The sequence below is a fragment of the Danio rerio genome, chromosome 13 (assembly GCF_052040795.2).
Source record: "Danio rerio strain M-AB ecotype USA chromosome 13, GRCz13ab, whole genome shotgun sequence".
NCBI classification, from domain to species: Eukaryota; Metazoa; Chordata; class Actinopteri; order Cypriniformes; family Danionidae; genus Danio; species Danio rerio.
The window spans coordinates 2,005,065-2,031,080 of record NC_141033.1 but is presented as its reverse complement, the minus strand read 5'-3'; the positions used below and the strand labels follow the sequence as shown (position 1 = coordinate 2,031,080).

The 26,016-nt window shown below is 37.1% G+C and overlaps 3 protein-coding genes across 6 annotated transcripts in view; 2 read left to right on the top strand and 1 right to left on the bottom strand.

Moving 5' to 3' along the window:
* The window catches only part of lrrc1 (leucine rich repeat containing 1), a 593,918-nt gene that overhangs the window by 205,190 nt on the left and 362,712 nt on the right, over positions 1-26,016 (top strand). The window lies entirely within an intron of this gene.
* The window catches only part of hmgcll1 (3-hydroxymethyl-3-methylglutaryl-CoA lyase like 1), a 238,908-nt gene that overhangs the window by 59,934 nt on the left and 152,958 nt on the right, over positions 1-26,016 (bottom strand). The gene's annotated exons all lie outside the window — the stretch shown is intronic.
* The window catches only part of sack1b (scaffolding CK1 anchoring protein B), a 40,151-nt gene continuing 14,389 nt past the window's right edge, over positions 255-26,016 (top strand). Inside the window, exons 1-2 of one of the 2 annotated variants that reach the window (XM_087278843.1) lie at positions 255-472; positions 9,279-9,776. In XM_087278843.1, coding sequence (XP_087134969.1) covers positions 9,318-9,776 — 459 coding nt within the window. In that variant the 5' untranslated portion in view covers positions 255-472; positions 9,279-9,317. The remainder of the gene's footprint in view (positions 473-9,278; positions 9,777-26,016) is intronic. The other variant, XM_087278842.1, reaches the window with a different exon arrangement.

Sequence of the window (26,016 nt, the reverse complement as noted above, 5' to 3'; positions counted from 1 at the left end):
AGTCACATTTACAAAACACGGCCTCTGTCAGTAAGAAGACGGCGGCTCCGGCGAGAAACAGAAACTGTCAGCTTTATCTCAGTGCACTCTGAACTCTGTGAAAGGGACGACAGATAGATAGAGGAGAAGAGAAGAGGTGTGTCTGTGCGGCGTCGGACAGGTTTACTGCCTCTGGCCAGTGAGACGCTCTCATTATTTGCATGTGAAAACTTGAGTCTCCACCCTTCAGCAGGTTCTCAGCACTTCTCCTGTTCAGACACATTCAGGGTTTATCAGAGACTAGCAAACTCCCTTTTGGCTTGTGAAATACCTCAATGTTTTACTGCAACACGGGATAAGAATGCTAAGAGACGCTGAATGATGAGATCCCTCTAAGTAAGTCACTTTTTTTTTTTGCAAGTGAATGTCTTACTGGAGCAGATACTGGGTTGTTTGGATGTAGAGAACGAAAGTTGGAAAGTGCAGCTTACAGGTTAGTTTACTGAATGTCTTGTGTTGGTTTTGCATACTGAAAGAAATGTTTAAGTGTGATGTCAGTGCATGACAATACTGTGACAAACTAGTTTTGAGAAGTGAACTGAAATAAATAATCTTTTCTTGGAACTTTCTTGGAAACAATGAGTTTCTTAGAGCTTTTCTTTTTTATTTCTAAGAAATTATATGATCAGTTAGTCCTGACAGCATATGTTTTTAGTTCATTTTATCTTATTAAACGAAGTTATTTGTGTTCTTACCTAATATTATAAGATATGCAAGCTGTTTTAAGTCAGTTTAACATCATATAAGTTCAGTGGACTCATGAGGTTTATTTGATTCAGCTTAAAAATTTAAGGCACCCAGGATTTTTTTTTACAGTGTAGAGAACATGTTTTAAAAATTAAATCAAGAAGCATTATTAAGAGGTCAATTTTTTGTCTTGTTTTCAGAAAAAAAAGCCAACTTTATGCGACTTTCTCATTAAAAATAATCTCCCAGTGTGGCAAGTAAAATAATCTAAAAACAAGTTTATTTTGCCTACCATTATGGCAGATTGATTTGCTTAATTTAAGGAGAGATTTGCTTAAAAACAGACATTTTTTTATTTTACTTGTCTAGAAAATGCTTCTTGATTTACAAATTTGTAGACTAAGAATTTTGAATAAAAAAAACAAGTAAAAAAAAACCTAAGAGAAGCCTTTTATTTGTAATGTTTCTGTATTATTGTCTGTAAGTTGAACAAATCTTAGAAAAGAGTTTGCTGTTATCTCTCAAAGTCAGCTTTTAGCATTAAGTGTATGGAAATGAGACATTTGCTAATGAAATGAGATTTCAAAGTAATATATATTAAAATGCAAATACCCACAGTTACGGGTGAAAGACAAAAGAAGGTTTTATTTTTCAAGCAGGCGTCACGGTGGTTCAGTGGTTAGTACTGCCACTGGTTTGAGTCCCAGTTGGCGTTTCTGCATGTGCTTCGGTTTCCCCCACAGTCCAAACAAAATTGGCCTCGGTGTATATGTGTGAATGTGAGAGTGTGTGGGTGTTTCCCAGTACTGTGTTGCAGCTAGAAGGGCATCCGCTGCGTAAAACATTTGCTGGAATAGTTGGTGGTTCATTCCGCTGTGGCGACTCCTGATAAACAACAGACTAAGCCAAAGAAAAACAAATGAATTTGTCAAGCATTGAGAACAAGAGTGAAGACATATGAAACGACTCTCTCTGAGCCCAAAAACTAATAAATAATAGTATTTTTATGTACTGTATGTACTTTGATACTATAATTCAAACCAGTTATTTTACCCATTTGTCAGCAAGACATTTAAACCCTTAAAAAATGAGGGATGCACTAATATGGATTTCTTTGCCGATATTGATAACCCATAACGGATATATCAGCCGATAAATATTAATATTTAATAAATAAGTGTTATATTTTTATACAGTGAACAACTGATTTTATTTTACATTGTATAAACTTTATAATACTGATCTTATAAACTGAATAGCCAACTTAAAAGAAAAAAAGCAATAATTTTAAAATTGCAAGGTGATTATATAGACCTATAGTCACAAATTAATGTAAATCAGCATGAAGAAAATAAATTATTATTTTCATTCATTCATTTCCTTTTCAGCTTATTTCCTTTATTAATCACAGTGGAATGAACCGCCAACTTATCCAGCATATGTTTTTCGCAGCAGATGACCTTGCAGCTGCAACCCATCAAGGGAAACATCCATACACACTCATTCACACTCATACACTAGAGACAATTTAGCTTACCCAATTCACCTGTACCGCATGTGTTTGGACTTGTGGGGGGAAATCGGAGCACCTGAAGGAAACCCACGGCAACATGGTGAGAACATGCAAACTCCACACAGAAATGCCAACTGACCTAGCCGGGACTCGAACCTGTGACCTTCTTGATGTGAGGCGATTGTGCTACCCACTGCGCCACCATGTCACCAAAATTATTTTAAATTTTTGTTAAATAATGAAAAGGGATTTAATTGACAAGCAAGTTTATTTAATCATTTTCCTTTGACTTAGTCCCTTTATCTATCAGGGGTCGCCACTGCGGAATGAACCGCCAACTTATCCAGCATGTGTTTGACACTTCCGGCCGCAACACAGTACTGGGAAACACCCATACACACTTATTCACACTCATACACTACGGCCAATTTAGTTAACCAATTCTCAGAGCATGCGTTCGGACTGTGGGGGAAACCGGAGCACCCGGAGGAAACCCACGCCAACACACAGAACACACAGAAATGCCAACTGACCCAGCTGGGACTCAAACCAGCGACTTTCTTGCTGTGAGGCCACAGTGCTAACCACTGAGCCACTGTGCAGCCCCCAGTATAATATTAGCTATTCATCAGGCAGTGTTTAATTTTGTTTCCCAGAGATGGGTTGCAGCTGGAAGGGCATCTGCTGCGTAAAAACTTGCTGGATAAGTTGGCGGATCATTCTGCTGTGGCGACCCCGGATTAATAAAGGGACTAAGCCGACAAGAAAATGAATGAATGACTGAATGAATGAATGAATGTTTAGTTTTGGTTGAGTAAAGCTTGTGATTCAGTCTCCATGTTGGAGCAGGTGGAGCTCAGGAGGACGCCGTGTTGAACATTTTGGGAGATTTTATGCGTCTGCTGATCAAGTCTAGTCAAGTTCAGCAAATTAATTATGCCTGATGGGATGAATCTGAAATATGATGAACACTGAAAGGGGTTTTTGAAAATAAGATTTTAGTTACCTTTATGGTTTTCAGTATGATGCACACTTGGACTTATTTCAATGTAAAATGTCAATAAAAGTTACTTTGTTAAACTGTAGAGTTCAATTTTCAACCTTAAAAGTCGACAGAGCAGAGATCAACATCCCATAATGCATTTCACAACCGTAAATGAACACTAATGAATCTCAAAAATATAGAAACTGTTCAGATATAGATATTTTTTACAGTGTGATTTTTATTACAAACAACCTATACTCACCGGCCACTTTATTAGGTACACCTGTCCAAGTGCTTGTTAACGCAAATTTCTAATCAGTCAATCACATGGCAGCAACTCAATGCATTTTGGCATGTAGACATGATCAAGATGATCTGCTGCAGTTCAAACTGAGCATCAGAAGAAAGGGGATTTAAGTGACTTTGAATGTGGCATGGTTGTTAGTGCTCTGAGTATTTCAGAAACTGCTGATCTACTGGGATTTTTTTCCACAACTATTTCTAGGGTTTACAGAGAATGATCTGAAAAAGAGAAAATATCCAGTGAATGGCAGTTCTGTGTGCACAAATGCCTTGTTGATGACAGAGGAGAATGGCCAGACTGGTTCCAGCTGATAGAAAGGCAACAGTAACTCAAATAAGCACTCATTACAACCGAGCTCTGCAGAAGAGCATCTCTGAACACACAACACGGCCAACCTTGAGGCGGATGGGCTACAGCAGCAGAAGAGCACACCGGGTGCCGCTCCTGTCAGCTAAGAACAGGAAACTGAGGCTACAATTCACACAGACTCACCAAAACTGGACAGTAGAAGATTAAAGAAATGTTGCCTGCTCTGATGAGTCTCCATTTATGCGGACACATTCAGATGCTTGGCTCAGAATTTGGTATCAAGAACATGAAAGCATGGATCCATCCTGCCTTGTATCAGCGGTTCAGGCTGGTGGTGGTGGTGTAATGGCGTGGGGGATGTTTTCTTGGCACACTTTGGGCTCATTAGTACCAACTGAGTATCATGTCAATGCCACAGCCTACCTGAGTATTGCTGCTTAAGAACACCTGTGAGTCACAAGCTTCAGACAGTGACTATTAAAAAAGCTTAGTCATAAAGTAAATTAACATATACTGCGCAGTAGATGTCTTGCAGTCTAAATACTTACAGTAATACATTTACTCAAATACTTGACAGCTCAGGATAGTCAGTAGACAAGGGTTTGGCGGTATTAATCAGTCAGCTTCGTCATCAAATAACGTTCTTTCAGCTCCAGGGTAATTAGTCAAATGTCGTCATTTGTATAATTTTTTTTCAGGTTTTACAGACTTTCTCAGCAGAGATACACTCTTACAGGGATAGTTCACCTAAAACTGAAAATTAAGTTGTTGTTGCAAACCGGCTGGAGTTTCTTTCTTGCTTTTTATTTTTTTATTGATTTGTTGATTAAATTGCTGGTTGGATGATTGATTAATTGAATACATGGTTGGTTGATTGATTGATTGATTGATTGATTGAATCAATTGGTTGATTGATTGATTAATGGGTTGAATGGTCAATTGGTCGGTTGAGTAATCGGTTGGTTGATTGGTGGGTTGAATGGTCAATTGGTTGGTTGGTTGGTTGATTGGTTGGTTGGTTGATTGGTTAGTTGGTTAATTAATTGGTTGGTTGATTGGTGGATTTAATGGTCAATTGGTTGGTTGGTTTGTTGGTGGGTTGAATGGTCAATTGGTTGGTTGATTGATTAATGGGTTGAATAGTCAATTGGTCGGTTGAGTAATCGGTTGGTTGATTGATGGGTTGAATGGTCAATTGGTTGGTTTGTTGGTTGATTGGTTGGTTGGTTGATTGATTGGTTGGTTGATTGGTGGATTTAATGGTCAATTGGTTGGTTGGTTGGTTGGTTGGTTGGTTGGTTGGTGGGTTGAATGGTCAATTGGTTGGTTGATTGATTGGTTGGTTGGTTGATTGATTGGTTGGTTGATCGGTTGGTTGATTGGTGGGTTTAATGGTCAATTGGTTGGTTGGTTGATTGATTGGTTGGTTGATTGGTGGATTTAATGGTCAATTGGTTGGTTGGTTGGTTGGTGGGTTGAATGGTCAATTGGTTAGTTGGTTGATTGGTTGGTTGGTTGATTGGTTGGTTGATTGGTGGGTTTAATGGTCAATTGGTTAGTTGGTTGGTTGGTTGGTTGGTGGGTTGAATGGTCAATTGGTTGGTTGGTTGGTTGGTTTATTGATTGGTTGGTTGATCGGTTGGTTGATTGGTGGTTTAATGGTCAATTGGTTGGTTGGTGGGTTGAATGGTCAATTGGTTGGTTGGTTGGTTGATTGATTGGTTGGTTGATCGGTTGGTTGATTGGTGGGTTTAATGGTCAATTGGTTGGTTGGTTGGTTGGTGGGTTGAATGGTCAATTGGTTGGTTGGTTGGTTGGTTGATCGGTTGGTTGATTGGTGGGTTTATTGGTCAATTGCTTGGTTGGTTGGTTGGTTGGTTGGTGGGTTGAATGGTCAATTGGTTGGTTGGATGGTTGGTTGGTTGATTGATAGGTTGGTTGATTGGTGAGTTGAATGGTCAATTGGTTGGTTGATTGGTTGGTTGGTTGGTTGATTGATCGATTAATTGGTTGGTTGATTGATCGGTTGGTTGATTGGTGGGTTGAATGGTCAATTGGTTGATTGGTTGGTTGGTTGATTGATTGATCGGTTGGTTGATTGATTGAATGGTTGGTTGTTAGCTGGTTAATTAGGTCGGGGGTGTCGCAGATATGTGGATGTAAAATGACATAACTGAGCAAATGATACTTAAGTAACAGTTGTCATAATCAACTTGACATTTCATGACAATCTTATGAACGCCAACTTCAAGTAAAGTGCCAAGTTTTTAACACATGCGATATATAAATAAACATTTACTTCACAACAACCCAGCACTTTTAGTGTTTCATTATGGGTCATTCAACTGTCAAGTCAAACTACAGTTAATTTAAGCTGATAATTGTGAGTTGCTGTATAATGTCATGCTGCTATTACAACCTGCAACATTTTAAATGGTGAAATACTTTGCCAACCTCAAGGGTGTGTGTAGGTGTATGTTCACGGGGGATGTGACATCAGTGCATACACTATTTCAGAGAGCGCAGCAGTCTAATTTCAAGACGTTTTTGAGTTTAAACGATTGTTCTTGTTTCTGAAAGCCTGACTCAGTAACTAACTATCGTGACGCAATAACATGAACATTTTCCCACATCTTCAGTCAAAGATAGGAGTAATTACAGCAGCTTCCCCATCGCAGGAACATTGAGTCACTGACGGTTTCACCATCAGCAGGACATGCTGCATCTGGAGAGATCACTCACTCAGACTAGAAAATGCAGATTGTGAACAGAAAAGCTGACCAATCGCTTTAAAAAATTATGTATGTTTATAGCGAGTTAAGCTCTGTGAGATTAGTAATATACATTGCTCAACTTAAACTCAAACTTTAAACAACGTTAGAAGGTGATTTTCTCAATATGTACCTTTTTTTAACCCTCAGATTTCAAAGCGTTGCATCTCAGCCAAATGATCCTGCCCTAGCAAACCATACATGACTGGAAAGCTCATTTATTCAGATCTCAGATGATGTATAAAGCTCAGAAAACCCTTTAAACTGGCTTTGTGTTCAGGGTCACATTATGCAGGATCATATCACTGTTGAGATACCACAACACAATGTGTCATAGAGTTGTTATTGATAACAGTTCTGAAGTAGTAATAATAATACTTAATGACTTTACAAGCCTCCTTTTATGATTCCTGTTGACATATTTCCTAATTCATATTATTATTTAATTTCATTTTCCTTCGGGTAAGTCTCTTTATTTATTAGGAGTCGCCACAGCAGAATGAATTGCAAACTTATCCAGCATATGTGTTACACAACGGATGCCCTTCCAGGTGTAACCTAGTACTGGGAAACACCCATACACTCATACACTACAGCCAATTTATTTTATCCAATTCCCCTATAGCGCATGTGTTTGGGCTTGTGGGGGGAAACCGGAGCACCCGAAGGAAACCAAGGCCAACACAGGAAGAACATGCAAACTCCACACAGAAACACCAACTGACCAGGCCAGGGCTCGAACCAGCAACTTTCTTCCTGTGCCCATTATTATTATTATTCATTCATTCATTCATTTTCTGGGTCACAGTGGCGCAGTGAGTAGCACAATCGCCTCACAGCAAAAAAGCACAGAGCAGGAAAAGAGGCAGAGCAAAGTTTACCAACTACTTTTTATCTTTCTTGACCATGTGACCTAAGCCCAAATACTGAGACATTCAAACTGACCAATCAGCATGTGACCTCATTGTAAAACCCCAAAAGTCCCCCCCCCCCCCCAAAATACAATTAAATAAAAAAATTTGAAATAAATAAATATATCCAGAAATTACTTAATAATTTTTTCAGGAGCTGTTTAATTGTAAATAAACAGTTAAACGTTCAGCAAAATGTTGTATTATTATTATTTATAAAAGAAAATAAATAATCTACATTGGCAGCAATTACATTAGCAAACAGTTTAGCTTATTACAATTAATAGCTCTTATAAAGAAATAGAACCAAGTTATCAAATGTCATTAATCATTTCTTCACTGCACAACTTACACATTCTGATTAAAGAGCAACGGAGGTATCTCTTATTTATTTAGATTTTTCTTTGGATTTCATTACATAAAAGAGATGTCATGTTAAAAATGCACACATCTAACGTTATACTGAAAGCAATCGACTGCTTTCCAAACTTTTCATGCTCATTTAGGACAAAATTAGTTGTGTTTGATAAAAAAAAACACCAAGATCCACATCTTTAAATGTTATTATTATTAATTATGTGTATATGTCTGTTTAAACCATTCGAAGATGCACCCAAAAGCCAGACTTTCGCTCTGCTTGAAATTGTGTGCACAGAATCCAATTGGGAAACAACGTCTGTTTATCACTATGGAGCTCGTCAGCTGACAGTCACGCACTGCTATATGACTGTCTTAAGGATTGCATAGAAGGAATGACGACACCTGTGATGAAAAGGAAGGCAATCTCGCCGTTATTGTAGTTATTTCAAAGTGTTTTCATGCCTTAATAAAATTAAAGCACAGAGCAGACTTTTTTAGAGTAAGAGGCACCCCCTGGTGGTTCGGTGGTATGGGTAGCACAAAGGAAGGATGGTCTCTTTAATGTTTATTGCCACCCTTCAGAGAAAGTGGATGATAGTGGGATAGAACTGTAAAATACAGGAGAATCCCGGGAAAAAACACAAAGGTTGACAGGTATTGTTGATTTTTTTTTTTTTTTAACATTTCATAGTATTTTCCCAAAATATACAGTTGAAGTCAGAATTATTAGCCCCCTTTTGAATTTTACTTTTTTAAATTTTTCCCAAATTATGTTTAACAGGGCAAGGAAATTTTCACAGTATGTCTGATAATATTTTTTCTTCTGGAAAAAGTCTTATTTGTTTAATTTCAGCAAGATTAAAAGCAGTTTTTAATTTTTCAAACACCTTTTTTTTGGACAAAATTATTACCCCCTTTAAGTAAATTTTATATCTGATAGTATACAGAACAAACCATCATCATACAATAACTTGCCTAATTACCCTAACCTGCCTAATTAACCTAATTAAGCCTTTAAATGTCACTTTAAGCTGTATAGAAGTGTCTTGAAGAATATCTAGTCAAATATTATTTACTGTCATCATGACAAAGAGAAAATAAACCAGTTATTAGAGATGAGTTATTAAGACTATCATGTTTAGAAAAGTGTTGAAAATAAATCTCCCTGTCAAACAGAAATTGGGGAAAAAATAAACAGGGAAGCTAATAATTCAGGGGGGCTAATAATTCTGACTTCAACTGTATGTCTAAATAAGATTTGCCACCAAAATCATTTCATGTGCTGAAACACAGAGAAAGCTGAGGCGAAATTAAAACTCAAAATCACCCCAGAGTGGATGAAAACATCCCCAACAGCACACAAGGGTTAATAATGATGTGTGTTTGTGTTGTTTTCTAGGTCTTTCCTAAGGCTGTGTGGTGTTTTTAAGGACTCCAGATGGTCACGGTGATGGAATCCGACTTTTCTCTACTCTCCTCCTCAAAGGGAGAGTTCAAGCCTGAAGATTACATCCAGCCGCATTACAAGGAAGCGTATCGGTTAGCCATAGACTGCCTGGTCAAAGATGGAGAAGCGTCTTATCAGAGTTTCATCAAAGACGAAGGCATAGGTGATTTTCTCTCTCGGGAGGAGATCCAGCATATATCAGAAAACGCCGTACAGCCGCCAACCGGGAACCACTCTGAAGAGGTGGACTGTCCGCGGGACGATAACACATCTACTGGGACATATTGGCCCACTCATTCTGACACCGACCCACCAAACTTGGATTTAGGCTGGCCGGATGTCCCGCTCAGAAAACTGGAGACCAGCATTGACCTGCTATTTCATCCGCCGAGGCAGAACAGCCCGACTATCAAAGAAGTGATCCGGAAGCAGATACAGGACGCCAGGCAGGTAATGTTGATGTTCAATTCTGTTTATGACTTCATCTTGATTTCTCTAGCGCTTTTACAGTGGAGATCGCGTCAAAGCAGCTTAGCATGAAAGTTCTAGTCACCTGAAACTGCTTCAAGGTGGCAAGGTGGCTTAGTGGTTCACAGCAAAAAGGTCGCTGATTCAAGCCTGGTTCTGTGTGGAGTTTGCATGTTCTCCCCATGTTGGGTTTCCTCTGGGTGGTCCGGTTTCTCCCACAGTCCAAACACTTGCGCTGTAGGGGAACTGATAAACTAAATTGGCCTTAGTTTATGAGTGTGTGTGCATGTGTAGAAGTGTTTCCCAGTACTTAGTTGCGGCTGAATAGGCATCTGCTGCATATAACATATGCTGGCATAGTTGGCGGTTCTAGTTGCATAGTTCAGACTAAGCCAAAGGAAAATGAATGAATGAATGAATGAATGAATGAAACTGCTTCAGTCCTGTTTTCAGAGATCAGTTTAGTTCAGTCCACACTGTAAAAAAAAAAACATGTAAAAAAATGGTCAAAAGACTGGCAGCAGGATGTCACAGAATTACAAGATAAAAACGGGAAAAATAAAGAACATACTTTACGGACAAAAGTCATGAAATTACAGTTTATTACTGTTGATAATTTATATTTAAACTGTGAAAAAATGAAAAAAAAAAAACACTGATAATTACTGCTATTTTACTAATTAAGACTGCAATTATACAGATTATTGCTCTCATTTTACAAATTGTTACTGTATAATAATAATAATAATAATAACAATAATAATATTAATAATAATAATAATAATTATTATTATTAATACTATTATTATTATTACTATTATTATTATTATTATTATTATTATTATTATTAATCATCTGGCAAAAACAAACAAATTAAGTTTAATAATGTTCAACGTAATTTGTTTGTTTCAATCCAGCTCAAATAAATAGTTTACAACCACTTAACGTAAAAAAAAATTTGAGTAAATCTAAGGAATCATCTTTGAATATTTTTTTCAGCGTGCTTATGGTCTAACAGGGTTAAGCTTATTCTTTTAATGAGTTTTACTGTAGGTGTGTTTTGAGAATAATCCAATCAGAGTCTTATCCTCCATTCCCTTTAAGAGTCAGTTGCTTTGCGCCATAGCACGTTTGCCATTTACATAGCGAACTTTGTAAGTGGAAAAACTGGACACTTTACTAGAGAGAAAACAGTTAAACAGAGCATCTGCAGCGCGAAAATGAGAGATGAGCCTCCTCATTCTTTACTTTCACTTTCGCTCTCGTGGATAGGGAAACGCGCACAGACGTCCCTTAACCTATACATAATTAATTTTGTTTATGAAGCTTTGTTTATGTTTAAATTCAGTTCTAATTTCCAGCAAACGAATAAATAAACAAAAAACTGAGTTATATCCTGAAACACATGCTGTGCCGCAAATGGTCTAAAACCTGACAGGTGTTTTTAATAAAACAAATATAAATATGCATATAATAAATAATGCAGCTAATAATAATAACATTATACAAAAGCAAATTGTTATGAATAAACTGGAAAAGCCCCCCGAGGCAAAGAAGGCATGGAGGCAGTGGTTTTTATATTTATATAGGCTAAAAAATAATAATTTTGTACTATTTTAATCCTTTAATTCTTTTCATTTGTGAATTCTTTTAATTTAATTCTTTTTCATGTGCGTATTGCTGTATATCCTGTGTGTATTAAGCGTGTAAGCGAGGCGCACAACTAACGCGCTCTGCGCTGGACTTTAGACCACCTCTAAGCTGGTCTATTGAACAGACTATTTTAGTTCCTCAAAATAGCAACGCGCCAGCAATGCACCTCAACACGTCTCCTTTTTTAGACCAGAACGCCTATGGGCGCACATATAAGCGCAAATGCATTTGCCATTTAAACAGCGTGCTGCAATGCATCAAAACGACTCTTGCGCCAATATGAAACTAGCAAACAATTGCTTCGCGCCTTGCACCGGGTGTATGATAGGGCCCCTAGACTTTCATCCGTGACACCTCCACAAACAACCCAACCCTCACCGGGTCTTCACTTTTGACCGCGAAAGGGAGGCACGAACACTGACAACTATCGTTTACCTAGAGCGCCAGTAAGCTTGCGCAGCTACTGTATATAATGATAGAATGCTATATAAATTGTAGTAAATTGCGAATAAATTATATGAAATTACGAATAGCTTTTTGTATATGTAACAAGGAAATAAATTATTTACTGTTTATTTCTTTGCATTTTAACTTTGTAAACTATAAAATCATGCATCTCCCGGTTTGTGTCTGATTTTTTTTTTTGTCTTTAGCTGGTGAGTTGTTCGCCCCTATTTTCCCCCCTTTTTTCCGCTGGCCACGCCCACTCCTCCCTCTGCTCGCAGCGCTCCACACCCATCATATAGCATTTTTTTTTTAAATTCTGAGGTAGATTTAAACTGAAAGAGAGGGGGTTCATGACTCTTTAATGCAGGGGTTCTTAACTGGTTTGACCATGGGACCCACATTTTTACATGGTCATCAAGCCGCGACCCAAATTTTTAGAAACTATACAACAATTTTAGCGATTATGCTTAGATTGTATTTATTTTTAACATAAACAGGTAGTGACAGATACATCGTACGAAATTCACCAAGACTTACATATAAACATTATTTTATTGCCCTCATTTAACAAATTGGATCAAATTATAGAAATATTACAAAGTAAAAACGACAAATACAGTTAATATTAAACTGTTAATAAAATATGTTTTCTGGTTTCTAAATATTGTTTTAATTCAGAAGGTTTCATGCTTTCTTATGAGAGCACGTCACTACATATAACACCGAGGCTTTAAGTCTTTTTTGTCGTCAATATATATATCCATACTTTACATATTCGGGGTCATACTTGCGCTTGACATATTTGTTACAACAATAAATGAAATTTCACATGTCAAACGGTAGGGTTGTTGCGCAAGCATTTCAAAATAAAAGTCCGGTATAAGCAAAATAAGTAAAAAGTAAAAAATGTAACTTTTGTTGTTTTTTTTTTTAAACACACACTACGCGACCCACTGAAAATGTTCCTGCGACCCAAAGGTGACCCAGCAGTTGAGAAACACTGCTTTAATGTAAAAAAATATAGATGGTAAGACTACACTTTTTTTTTTTTTTTTTTTGCTGCTTAGTCAGTCTAAAATCCAACCATTGGTTTTAAAATATTTGCATATTCTCAAATGTTTTGTTCATATTTTGCTCAGTTTTCGTGTAGCTCATATATGCACATTTTAATCGAACTGATCTAATTTATGCCAGAGTTTTCTTTACGCCATCATTAGCAATGCTCTTCTGTTAAAAGAAATAATGAAGATTGACAGCTTCAACCCAAGCATATACAGTACATACCATGCACTGAGATTAAAGACACTCCTGCTATTAAAAACCTGTTTTCCTGATTTGCGTTTAGTCATTTAGTCATTATGCTTTTGTCCAAATCGACTTACAGTTGAGGAGGCATTCAGCGATCAACAAGAAGAGGCAATACACACAAAAAGAGCTGATTACACAAAGGAACTGATAGTGCTCATAGAATTAAGTGCTAGAGTATTGAAGGTGGAGTGATCCTAATAATAATTTTTCATTTGAATGATAATAGTGAATTAAAGCTGCAAGCAGCGATGATAGGGCCGCCGCCCGGTGGCCTCAGGATGACAGAGGACAGCGAACAGCATTAATTTAAGCCGATATATATATAAATAACCTGAGAAAATCACAGATTTATGCCAAACTTCCCCCTGTCAGCAGGTGGCACTATAACTGTGACTCAAGATTGGCATGTAGATGCCTTCAGTAGAGGAATCTTATCATCCATGTGAATTTTCAGGCAGATCGGACATTGTTTGGCTGAGTTATAATAACTTCCTGTTTCGTGGCGATTTGTCGAAGATTGCGAAGCCGCCACGGACACGCCCTTCAACGAAAAACTCTAGATCTTCGCAAATCAACATTGTCAAGGCCTTTAGATGACAAAACGCAATTTTAGTGTTGATCCGAAAAAATCCCAAGGAGGAGTTCGTTAAAATACAACTCCTGGAAATGGCAAAAACTGCACTTTTTTGCTGCAGGAAGTTAAAAATATCCGACTTCCTGTTGGGTTTGAGATTCCGCTCCAAGAGACTTTTTTTGGCGTGTTTGATGTGTGTGCCAATTTTCGCATGCGTGTGTAATTCGTAGCTCGGGGGCAGTCCGTCAAAAGTGCATAGGTGGCGCTGTCAAGTCATTTTGCCACGCCCACTTCGAAATCCATATCAAACGTAAATTTTTCACCACTTCTGGGGCGTGCGCAAAGTTTCGGGCATGTTTAGTCTGTAAAAATCGCGATTCATTCCGGAGAAGAAGAAGAATAAGAAACGGAGCAATTCCAATAGGGCCTACGCACCGTAGATGCTCGTTCCCTAATAAAGAGTCTGCATGGAAATGAAAAAGATCATTCCACCAGTGAGGAACAGTGAATGGAAATGTGCTGGAAAATGTTTGAATGCGAAAAAATAAGCAGTAGTGACTACTTAGTTCACTTCTCTAATGATGTATCGTGCTGTGGTAGATGGTCAGTGAGTTGCTGATCAGGGAAATGCATCAGTGCTTGTCAGTAATTGAAAGGTTGTGGGTTAAAAGCCCACAAGCGCTGATCCACGACCTTTCATCATCATCATCATCATGCCCTTGTAGAAAGCTCTTACCCTGAGATTGCTCCAGGGAAATGCTTTCAGTTGTAATCTGTGAGACGAAAACCTTCCAGATCACATAGATGTTGTCAAGGTCAAGCCTCAGAGAAATCAGTGCTCTCTGGAGTGTGTGATAAATAAAAGCACAAATCTTAAAATGCATGCAAATTTTGGATTTTTTTTGTTATTTATATATAATAAAACCAGCTTCTAATAGTAAATATTTATTAATTTTATTTTTTATAATCAGACTTGATATAAACTGAAACACTTCAATTGACATTCTCCCTTTGTACATGTCATCAGAGGTAGAAAGCCCCGCCCACTAGTGACCATCTCTCCCTAATTAGCATAAACAGCCCTAAGTGAGAAGCAGCCGCTGAAGACAATGTCAGCCCAGACTAAGAGGATTAGAAATGCGGAGTTTTAGATGAAGCACAAATGAACACTCCATAGACTGACGCACACATTTTCACACAGATAGCGTTAGTCTTGTTTTCGATTCTGCCACTATGCCGACACACAGGCATTTGTAGCTCCGCCCTCTTTTGAAAAGAGCAGAATCTCATTTGCATTTAACGCGACAGCCACCAAAATCGAACAATGAGGATCAAAGCCTAAAAGGGTCAGATTCAGAGAGTTATAAAACATGATCTGTGTGGTATTTTGACACATACACACACCCTGGGGACATCAGAGACGTGCTTTACATCTTGTAAAAAGGGGCATAACAGGTCTCCTTTAAGCAATAACGTTTAGCATTTCAAAACAGGCCTACCGTGCTCCATTGCATAAATGATCAAATATGCTTCCGTAGAAGCCACAAGTCAGTGTTGATTTAGCAAATTCCAGTAAAGAGCTGCTCTGCCCTCAGTCCTGAGGCAAGAACTTTTGACAAACAACACGCTTTATCTGGATGCATTTGAATATTTTCCATGTTACCGTTTGCCTAAAACCAACAACTAAAAGGCAATAGCCATATACTGTTATTCACTGTGTGTATGTGTATGTGTGTGTACAGGGCCGGAGCAAGCTGAACTTCCGCTCTAGGCAGAGGATGATCATGCCGCCCTCAACCCCACTGTGAAAACGAAAGTGACCGGTTATGTAAATGAAGTGAGGTGTCGCGGACCTCTTTTCCAGTCACTATGTGCGGATATAATTGAGGATGCGCGGGTGCTGAGGGTGTCACGTTTTAGCGTGATCAAAAACAATAAACAAAAGGTGCGGATCCAAGTGCAGATTTAATAGATATAAAGTGCAGAAAACAGTGACAAAAATACAAAATCTCAAAAAATACAAAGTAACAAATCAACAACAAAACAAGAAACGAGACAGATAAACACGAACTAGACTTAGGCAAACTACGAGGCAAGATCAGGAACAATGGCAAACTATGAGGCAAGATCAGGAACAATAACAAACTTACAGAGAGCAAGAAGACAATGAAGGCAAACGACGCGATCACAAACAGTGGTGAAATGGTAGTATAAATAGTCCAGATAATCAACAGTAACACAAAACAGATGTGACGACAGGTCAGTGTAGGTGTTCCGGTGTGTGCGGGGCATGTATGAGAATGTAGTTTTTCCTGGGACACTGTAGCACCTACAAAGTCCTAGTGCACTACAGCGCCCTCAGGTGGTCACAGACGGATGTGACAGAGGGAGGGACACTGCGCTCTCTATTCTGCCGCCCTATGCGCGGATAAAGCTGAGGACGCGCAGGTGTCGCGGACCTCAATTCTGCCGCCCTATGCGCGGATATAACTAAGAACACGCGGGTGCTGATGGAGGTGTCGCTAACGCCACCCTCTCTATTCTGTCGTCTATGCGCAAATTTATTTGAGGACGCGGGTGGTGAGGGAGGTGTCGCGGACATAACTGAGGACGCGGGTGGTAAGGGAGGTGTCGCGGATGCCGCCCTCTCTATACTGCCACCCTAGGCAGCCGCCTAGTTCACCTCTATGGACGCGCCGGCCCTGTGTGTGTACAGCTGAAGTCAAAAGTTTCTAGCCACCTTCTAGAATATGCAAAATGGAAATTATTTTACCAAAATAAGAGGAATCATTAATAATGCATGGTATTTTAGTCATTCGTTCATTTTATTTTCGGCTTAGTCCCTTTATTAATCCGGGGTCGCCACAGTGGAATGAACCGCCAACTTATCCAGCACATGTTTTACGCAGCGGATGCCCTTTCAGCTGCAACTCATCTTTGGGAGACATCCATACACACTTATTTACACTCATACACTACGGACAATTTAGCCTACCCAATTCTCCTGTACCGCATGTCTTTGGACTTGTGGGGGAAACCAGAGCACCCGGAGGAAACCCACGCAAATGCAGGGAGAACATGCAAACTCCACACAGAAACGCCTACTGACCCAGCCGAGGCTCGAACCAGTGACCTTCTTGCTGTGACAGAACTACCTACTGCGCCACTGCATCGCCCTGGTATATCAAGTAATTTTAGCATGCCAAAGTCAAATTTATGCATATAAAATTTATTTTCCCAACAACAAAAGTGTGGCTAGTGAAAATGGTGAGTTACTAGTCATGCTGGAAATCCACTAGCCACAGTGTCTGGTGATCAAAAAAGTTAATGTCAAGCCCTGATAGTAAACCATAGAGATATCTCATACAGACCCTGAACATATGTCAGTGGTGGACATGCCGGATGTCCACCATGATTTACATCTGTGGAAGGGCTAATCATTATGCCTTCAATAATATATTATCAACTCTATGAGGTGTTGTGAAAAAACTGCAATAAATGCAGGAATAAAGTTAATTTGTTAACATAAACCAATTAAGTTCCCCCCTAAAAACCTCTAGAATTGTGTTGTTTCAGCTCAGTTTAACAGCAAACTCTGTGCACTCTACAGAAAATGATGTCTTTAAGTGTTGAAGGAGATGTCATGTGGTGCAGCGTTTCTCCTCCAGCGTGCGACCGCCTGTAAAGTCTGTCTGGATCAGGCGGTGAAGATCTCTCATGCCGACCCCAGGCAGATCTTAAAGGCAGCGATTATAAAATGACAGTTCACCAGACATGGATAATCAAAAGCCAGAAGTAACTGTGCATTCTTCCCCATCAAAGCATCGCTCGCTTTAGGGGCTCTGTTCAAACTCAGTGGGCTCAGAGCAATCCAGACAGACACAACCCCCTGCTGGCGACCATGCTGGACAGTGTTCCTTCACAACTTATGCACGTATATAGGTTATTTATGCACTTCATTTATGGGAATTATTGCCTTATTCAGTGTTTTAAATGACAGAATAGAAATAAACTGCAACCCAGTACTTGGAAACGCCCATACACTCTCACATTCACACACACACTCACTTATGTCTTTATCTCACTGTTCCTTTAACATCACCTTATTCACTAAAACAAAGTCAACCCAGGCTCATTTTGGAAACGTAGCCCCACTGATGTTTCTGGAGACTGCGATTTACGTGGCTGGAGGTACGTATGGCTGCATTTCGTTTTTTCAAGTGAACGCTACAGGGCGCCGCTCCTAATTACGGCGCCGCTCCTATTCACGCTCGCCGGCTGGGCTGAAGGCTCACTTCCTACATGTGGAGGGCTTTCCCGCCGCAGCCGGTTTGTCTGGTTAGCTCAGAATCCAAAAAAATAAAGCGAACGAGGTTGTATGGGGCGAGAATGCGGTGAAATCTGAAAACGAGGTCAAAATCGGACGAGGGCTTTTCTTTTTCTGCACGGCTTTCGTAAATCGTCGCTTGGGTTTAGGGAAGAAGGAGGAGGAGGAAGGAGGCTGGGCCCAATCAATCGTTCAGTCATTCAGCCAGTCGGACAGTCGGTCGTACAGTGGCCTCCGGCAGCTTTTTACGCGAGAACAGCACAGCGCAGAAAAAAACTGCAGAAATACATACCTCCCGGGACTGTCACGTTTAGCGTGATCAAAACAGAACAAAAACAAAAAACTTGCGGATCCAAGTGCAGATATTTATTTACAGTGCAACAAACAAGGTGATCAAAATACAAAGTAACAAACAAACGACAAAACTAGAAGCTAAAACAGAGACAAGGCTCAGAAACAATAACTCTACAAACTAGACTTTAGCAAAAATACAAGAACAAGATCAAGAAACTCGGTAGCAAGACTTACTAGAACTGGGGACAAGAACGACAAGGAAGACAAAGTAGACAAAGGACGCGATGCAAAACAGAGGTGAAATGGTTGAATAAATAGTCCAGATAATCAACGGTAACACAGAACAGATGAGATGACGGGTCAGTGTAAGTGTTCCGGTGTATGCGCGTGGTATGCATGGGATTGTAGTTCTTCTGGGACGCTGTAGTGCTAACTGAGTCCTGATGCATTACAGCGCCCTCAGGTGGTCACTGATGGATGTGACAGGGACGTATTTCGTGGTCTCCAGAAACGTCTGCATGGCTACGTTTTCAAAATGAGCCTGGATTGTATAAAGTCTAGCTTAAAGTGTGGCGTGGACCAAGCTGGTGAATACTTATTCAAATTATATTATTGCCTCCTGTTTATCCACATCTTATCACAACCATAAAGCTAGATCAGCTCTGCAGCAATATTGTTCCCAGTCGCACACATGCATCTGCAAATGTTCCTTCTCGTTATTATTAATCATCCCTCATAATCAAAACACAAAGACGACTGCATTGCTCAGACAGCAGGCTTTGCTTTCTCACTTGTAACTAATGAGGATTCGCTCCACGCCCCGGCAGCAGGCCCTTCTCTGCACAAGACAGAATGTTTTTCCTGCAGTAAAGCCGGCTTGTCGTGGGCACACCTAGATGTTTTCTGGCACTCCTGTCACATCACCTGCGTACGGTATTGCTCAACAACCTTTCATTGTTTGCCGGGTGTTTGTTCATAAGCGTATGGCAGCTGCTGTTGCTGGGGAGATACTGCTGTAATCTTTTAAAAGGAACAAAATAAGGAAAGCATATCACATCTGTGCTGGTCTCCTCACCCTGGTTATCAATCCATTGAAGAAATCAGTACAAAGTGCTGATATAGACGACCTGACAAAAGTCTTGTTGCCTATCCACATTTTAGAAACAACTAATTATAACTTGACTTCAAGTTGATCATTTGGTGTCAGACGTGAAAGGCAAATGCCTCTTGATGACAAAACAACAAAAACAAAAACAAAAACTGCGAGCAGATGTACCTCCAGTTACGTATTCCGCTGTCCCTAGAAATGTAGACCTCAGCAACGAGCCTGGGTTGTTTCAATCATGGGCTGTTTACTTACATACTTACAATTGAAACAGAAGTTTACATACACTCTAAAAAAAGGAACATAACAATTTTTTAAAAAATGTCTGATGGTAAATCATCTATGGAACAAAATCAATGCCAAAAGTCTTGAATTAAAAAGCTTGTTGAATAGCACAAACTGAAAAAAATAATACACCGTATTAACAAGTTCTTGCATTTTAATGACTTGACTTCCAGGGTTTGTATTTTTAGGTCCTGAAATTTAACATATCTGTTTATTTAAGCTGTGAATATTTTAATTAAAAATATTTCAAACACGTTTTCATACTGAAAAATTAAATAATTCATATTTAATTTCCAGATTTCACGTACAAAATATTCAATACCCTTTAAAAATACGATGCATAATATTTAAAAGGTCATTTTCAGTTCATTTTATTTCAGTTCAAATATTCGCTTCCATAAATTCAGTGGCTCAAATTCGACTGTTAAAATTCAACATTACATCCGGAAACTGCAGGAAAAGCAATAGATTGCAGATTGAAGATCGCCAGCTGCTCTAGCTTTCACCAGCAGGTGGAGATGGAATAATGTAAGATTATAAAAAAGCTAATAAAGGCACAAAAGTAGTATTTAATATTAATATCAATGCCTTGGACATTATAAATGATAAAAAGTATGAGTAAATGAGATTTTAGTCATCTATTTTTGCCCTTATGTAACGGAAGCCAGCTGGTGATCGCGTAAACCTCACTCCTTGGATCCAGGGACAGACGTTCTGCAATCTGTAGCATCCTCGGAGCATTTGTCTTCCATGCCGGTATCGCCGGCTCGCTCCCTGCTCGGACCGATGCGGTTACACATAAACCATCTTTTGATGAATATGATGTTACACATTCTCTATCTTCATTAACTCTTTTTCCATAGACGTGAAGTATTATTTTGACAGCTAAAGAATACAAATGTAAGAGAAACAGGAGAGGAAATCTTATAATAATACAAAATAGATAAACATTGCTGAAGAACAATTAAGAACAAAGATATTCAAAACCAACAGTTAAACAAAAACCAAAAGTAACAAAACAGTTACTTAAATAAGTCATCTGTGATTCGAAATTAATATTTCTATTTATCCTTCTTAGCTATAACTTTGCCTGTCGTTCTCTTCTTTTTTTCTAGTCAGACCACAGGACATGTCTCCCAGTGTAATTTAGCTAAGTGTAATCTGGCTTTGTTGTTGATTCCGGCTTGTTGATTTTCCCATGTTGTCACACAAGGAAGCAGTTTGTTTGAGGTTTTGCTTAAATACTAATCTACAGTTGAGCCTCCAATTAACTCAAATGTTGTCAATTAGCCAATCAGAAACTTCCACCATCATCTGAGCTTTTTCAGAGGCAGAATAATCGTATTGTATACTGAAAAAAGTGTTGCATGCAGAACTGTTGCAAGCAATTTATTTGTGTTGAATTTAAACAAACAAATTAAGTTTATTAACGTTAAACTTAATTTGTTTGTTTAAATTCAACACAGATAAATTGTTTGCAACCACCTTACGTAAAAAAGTTGAGTAAATCCAAGGAGTCATCGCTGAATAATTTTGTTCAGTGTATGTAAACTTGACTCTCAAGAAAAGTTATAACAATTTCTCAAGAAATATCTCTCTCATTATTCTGCTGTTAAGAAAAACAGAAACAAATTTGATAATCCTAACTTACCTAAAAGAGAAAAAGTTGAGTTTTTTTTTAATGGTTATGTGCCTTTTTATACAGTCTATGTAAACTTCTGCTTTCAGCTGTATGTACAGCACTTTGGTTCCCATTGTTGTTGTTTGAAAGTGCTCTAGAATTATAATTAGGTTGAGTTATCTGCACACGACTGAGGCAGAAAGTGATGGACCTGTTCTTATCACATCTTTAGCACCGGTTCAGCAAGTCGCGACTGCAGCTGTGTTCAAGAATCGTGATTTAAAGGAAATCAATCGATAGCCTCGTCTGTCATTATTAGTGACTGGCTGAAGTGAGCAGGCAGACCGGAGAAAGCACCTGGTATTTGTCCTATTCCCCTGTGACATTACACAGGTTCACTGCTCAATCACAGACTCACCTTTATGAAATGTGCATTATTTGATGAGTGATGTAATCTCAACTAAAACATTAAAGGGCGGGGCATTTAGTAGCCCCTCCCCATTAGAAACATCCAATAGTGTGTTGTATCACAGCTCTGCCAGTGGGAGTGGTTGAACTTAAGTGCATCAAATGTGAAGCATCTAAAAGGAGGAGGAGCATGTCAGATACTAGACAGCATTTGATTGGTCAGAAAACTTGATGAGAAACTGAAGTATGTAGTGACGTCAAAAACATTGTTGATCATTGATTGAGTTTGTTCAGTGTGGTGTGCCAGCCTGATCTCACGAGGAAACGTAAGTATTCTACGTTTTGCCAGTTCAGTGACTAATTCGTATTAATTTGTTCGAGTTCAGTCATACGAAACTGTACGATTTAAAAAAAAGGTGGGCGTGGCACCTAACCCCACCCCTAACCCCAACTGTCATTGCGTGATGAGCAAATCGTACTAAACTGTACGAATTAGATCGTACAAATTCATACGAATTAGACACTAAATCAAAAAGTTACGAATTGCCGTAAGACTGCGTTGGCTGTGCAGTACACTGTACAGTAAGCGACATTAAATGAAGCAAGACATTTTGTCCATGAACTTCTGGATCTGCTCAGAAGATCAATATGTCCAGAGCAGAGTCAGCCTCTCATTAGGGCACCTAAGCGAACATGTAGTGCACTTCTCACACAAACCAATCTCAGTGTGTGGAATGAAGCTTGTGTTCCTGAATCTCAGATTGCATGAGCACTGAAACACTTGAGAGATCCACACAGTCAGGAGGGGAAAGTCTAAATGGGATAAAGCTGCAGGCACTCACATCAGTACAGCAGCATTTTTGTGACACTGTACAACAATAATTCATATTCTTACATTATTATGAGGGGTCGATTTAGTGTTGGGGTGGGAGTAACTGTTAATAAAATACAATTTGATGGGTAATTTAGTAAATAAATATGAATAATACTCGATATAACTACTGTTTTACATTAGTGTAAGGGTTGGGCTAGGGGTGGACAATAATAAAACACAATTTAATGGGTAATTTAATAAATATTATTAATAAAACCTGATATAATTACTGTTTTTACATTAGTGATGGCTGGTTTTAGGTTTGGGGTAGGGGTAGACATTAATAAAATACAATTTAATGGGTATTTTAATAAACAATATGAATAATACTTCGCATAATTACTGTTTGTCAACACAGTGGTGGTTGGTTTCGAGGATAGTCATTAATAAAATACAACTAATGGTAAATTTAATAAATACAACTGTGTATAATTGATGTTTTTACATTACTGGGAGGCTTGGAGTAGGGGTGTGTGTTAATAAAATACAATTTAATGTGTAATTTAATAATTCATATAAATAAAACTTGGTAAAAAATACTGTTTTCACTACTGTGATGGTTGGGTTTAGGGTTAGACATTAATAAAATATAATTTAACGCGTAATTTAATAAACAATATGAATAATATTCAGTATAAATATTGTTTTTACATTACTGTGATGGATGGGTTTACATTGCTTGATGGTTGGTTTAGGGTTGGGATAGGACTAGACACTAAAAAATTACAATTTAATGGGTAATTCAATAAATATTATGAATAATATTCTGTATAATTACTGTTTTTCCTCTACTGTAATGGTTGGATTTACAGGTAGTCATTAATAAAGTACAACTAATGGATAATTTAATAAAAATGTAAATAAAACTCTGTATAATTCATGTTTTTACATCAGGAGGCTTGGGGTAGGGATATGTGTTAATTTATTACAATTAATGGATAATTTAGTGAATAATATGAATAATACTCAGTATAATTACTGTTTTAACATTACTGTGATGGGTGGGTTTAGGGTTAGATGTTAATAAAATACAATTTAATGCGTAATTTAATAAATAATATGAATAAAACACGGTATAAATACTGTTTTTACATTGCTTGATGGTTAGGTTTAGGGTTGAAATAAGGCTAGACGCTAATATAATACAATTAAATGGGTAATTTAATAAATATTATGAATAATATTCTTTATAATTGCTGTTTTTTCCACTGCTATGATGGTTGGATTTATGGGTAGTTGTTGATAAAATACAACTAATGGATAATTTAATAAATAATATGAATAATGCTCGGTATAACTACAGTTTTATATTACTGTAAGGGTTGGGTTTATGGGTAGGCATTTATAAATTACAGTTTAATGGGTGATTTAATAAATAATACGAATAATACTCAGAAAAATTACTGTATTTGCATTACTGTGATGGTTATTTTTTAGAGTTGGAGTAAGGGTGGACGTTGATAAAATACAATTTATAGGTCATTTAAAATGTCTAAATATAATAATGTATTTCGAATGCAAGACACTGTAGTTTTCTTTTTGTCAGTGTCGTCGCTCCTCCAGACGTATGCTTTACATTTGTATGTTTTTCAAAGCGGTAAATGTATATTATTAGCTTTGATTGTGCCTGGCAGTAATGAGGGCTTTTCAGTGCCATATGAACAGGTAAATTATGAAGACTGAACCTCCTTAAGTAGCAGGATGAAAAGAGACTCTGTTTATTATTAACATCTTGTTATTATGTGTTGTCAGATAAAAAGGTTGTGCTTTGAAAAGCATGATGAATACAGAAGTGATGAGCTGAAAATGCTAAATTTAGGAGTTTACTTAAAAAAAGGCCAGACAGATGGAAAGGGTTGGAACCATATATATATATATATATATATATATATATATATATATATATATATATATATATATATATATATATATATATATATATATATATATATATCACATATATATATATATATATATATATATATATACCACATATATATATATATATATATATATATATATATATATATATATATATATATATATATATATATATATATATATAAATTATATATGAATAAAATAAATTATATAAATATATAAATTATATAATTATATAAATATAATATATAATTATATATATTATATATATAATTATAATAATATATATTATTATATATATTATATATTATTATATTATATTATAATATATATTATAATTATATAATAATAATTATTATATAATATATTATATTATATAATATAAAATATTATATATATATATATATATATATATATATATATATATATATATATTATAATATATTATATTATATAATATATTATGTTATATAATTATATTATATATATATTATATATATATATATATATATATATATATATATATATATTATAATATATATATTATATTATATATATATATATATTATATATTATTATATATAATATATATTATTATATTATATATAATATATAAAATTATATAAATTATATAATTATATAAATTATATAAATTATATATATAAATATATATGTAAATATATTTATATTTATATGTATTATATATATATTATATATATATATATATATATATATATATATATATATATATATATATATATATATATATATATATATATATATATATGTTCATTCATTCATTCATTTTCTTTTCTGCGTAGTCCCTTTGTTCATCAGGAGTTGCCACAGCGGAATGAACCATCTGCTTATGTTTATCTACATTCCAGTGACATTATAACTAGTTTTTATACCTGTAGGAGCCATTTGTTTATTTTATTTAAAGGTCTGTGTTGTTAATCTTGATTTCTTTTATGTTGGAGATTTGCACCCCCTGCGGGAGCACATGGTCTTTAGACTTTTGTTGTGACTATCCTTGATCAAAGTTTCAATTTAGTCACATCTTGGGCCTGCTGGGAGCACTTAGACCTTACTTTCAGTGTTTGATGGCCAAAGTTGTTTGATTTTGTTTATTTCATTTTCATGTAGGTTTTTTGTTCAACTAACTCTGCGATAAACAGACACAAATGATGACTTATTGTTTCATGTATTATTTGCTAGGGAAGCGTCTAAACTCCTCACCAGACCCAAGATGTGACTAATTTGAAACTTTGATCAAGGATAGTCACAACAATGACAATTAATATTGACATTTTTAATGGTGACACGGTGGCCCAGTGGGTAGCACTCTCGCCTCACCGCAAGAAGGTCACTGGTTCGAATCTCGGCTGGGTCAGTTTGCATTTCTGTATGGAGTTTTGGGTGCTCAGGTTTCCCCCACAGTCCAA